Source organism: Papaver somniferum, chromosome 5 (genome assembly GCF_003573695.1).
Source record: "Papaver somniferum cultivar HN1 chromosome 5, ASM357369v1, whole genome shotgun sequence".
In the NCBI taxonomy this organism is placed as follows: Eukaryota; Viridiplantae; Streptophyta; class Magnoliopsida; order Ranunculales; family Papaveraceae; genus Papaver; species Papaver somniferum.
The window spans coordinates 184,287,001-184,288,193 of NC_039362.1; the positions used below are offsets into that span (position 1 = coordinate 184,287,001).

A 1,193-nucleotide genomic window follows, 5' to 3' on the forward strand; every position below is an offset into this window, starting at 1 on the left:
AATTTCATTATCATTTTGACTCTAAAAAAATGGTTTTATCTTGTGTAGATAGTGTACATATAATTGTTCATAGATCATTCTTTTTAAAGAGTTACAACATGAGGATGCACGCCCAAATGTATTGTTCCACGGCATGATGTTTCTACACTCAACAGGAAAGAAAAAATAAAAAGAATAAAAGCAGTAAATCTTCAATAGATTCCCTAATGAATGCACCTCTTATCTCATATTTAATGCAAAAGAGAAGGAAGAAAATTCTCATTAGATTTTGATAAAATTTATGAAGAAATCATAATTATATTTCATTTTCCAAATAAAGGCGTGTATGTAAGATATATATATATATATATGTTGTGTGTGTACAAATAAGGAGATACATACATAGATAGAATCATCTTCAAGTAAAACAGAATGGCTAGTCTTAGAAATAGCAGCAACAGTGTTTACATATTTGCTTACTTCCTTCTGTTTGCAGTATTATTTCGTGAGTGTTCATCCTCAGAAGAAAACTTTGGAAAAGTTCGTGTAAAAGTTATGAACCAACTTAACAATGGCCAAAATTTGTGGTTACACTGTTGGGTGCAAAGAGGATATAGAAAAATAGAACAAACTATTCCTGATAACCAATCTGTGACGTGGTCATTTGGTCTTACATTTATCGGTAAAACTTACTATGATTGTGATTTTGGATGGAATAAACAAGGAATTATGATTTATAAACGTCAACAAGTCTATAACGAGAGAGTAGATGGATACTGTGAAGATGATATTTGTAACTGGGCAGCACGTCAAGATGGAATTTATCGACAGAATGCTGGTTGGGGCTGGAGCCTTGTTGTACATTGGTAACAGTTGAATAATATAATTTAAGAATAAGAGTGGAAATGCAAAATTATTTGTGCATTGATTCATGAGAAATAAAAATAAATAATGTAGTGCAATTGATTAATAAAAAGATACAATTTCAACTCGTTTTTTCATTTTTATGGCATTCACTAGTTTTCCTAGAGGTTAGATATGGTGTCCAAAGGAATTTGTTGTTATGGTTTTTTTTACTTTTTTAATTAGTAGATTTTCGGCACACTGTGGGTCTCTTACGCATGTAATGCATCTTGCAAATCAATTGTATATCTATTAACTAAATTGAATACCTTGCATGCATGGTAGTGAGGCAGCATAAAAGAAACATGTAA

General features: G+C 31.0%; 1 protein-coding gene across 1 annotated transcript; it reads left to right on the forward strand.

Annotated features, from left to right (window-relative positions):
* The first annotated feature begins 411 nt into the window (after positions 1 to 411).
* Positions 412 to 849, forward strand: LOC113280276. The gene has a single exon (XM_026528924.1). It carries the CDS (start codon positions 412 to 414, stop codon positions 847 to 849), a length of 438 nt encoding a protein of 145 aa, XP_026384709.1.
* The last annotated feature ends 344 nt before the right edge of the window (positions 850 to 1,193 follow it).

Bases quoted from the DNA above. Each gene is read 5' to 3' on its own strand.
- LOC113280276 (XM_026528924.1), top strand. From the start codon at position 412: ATGGCTAGTCTTAGAAATAGCAGCAACAGTGTTTACATATTTGCTTAC.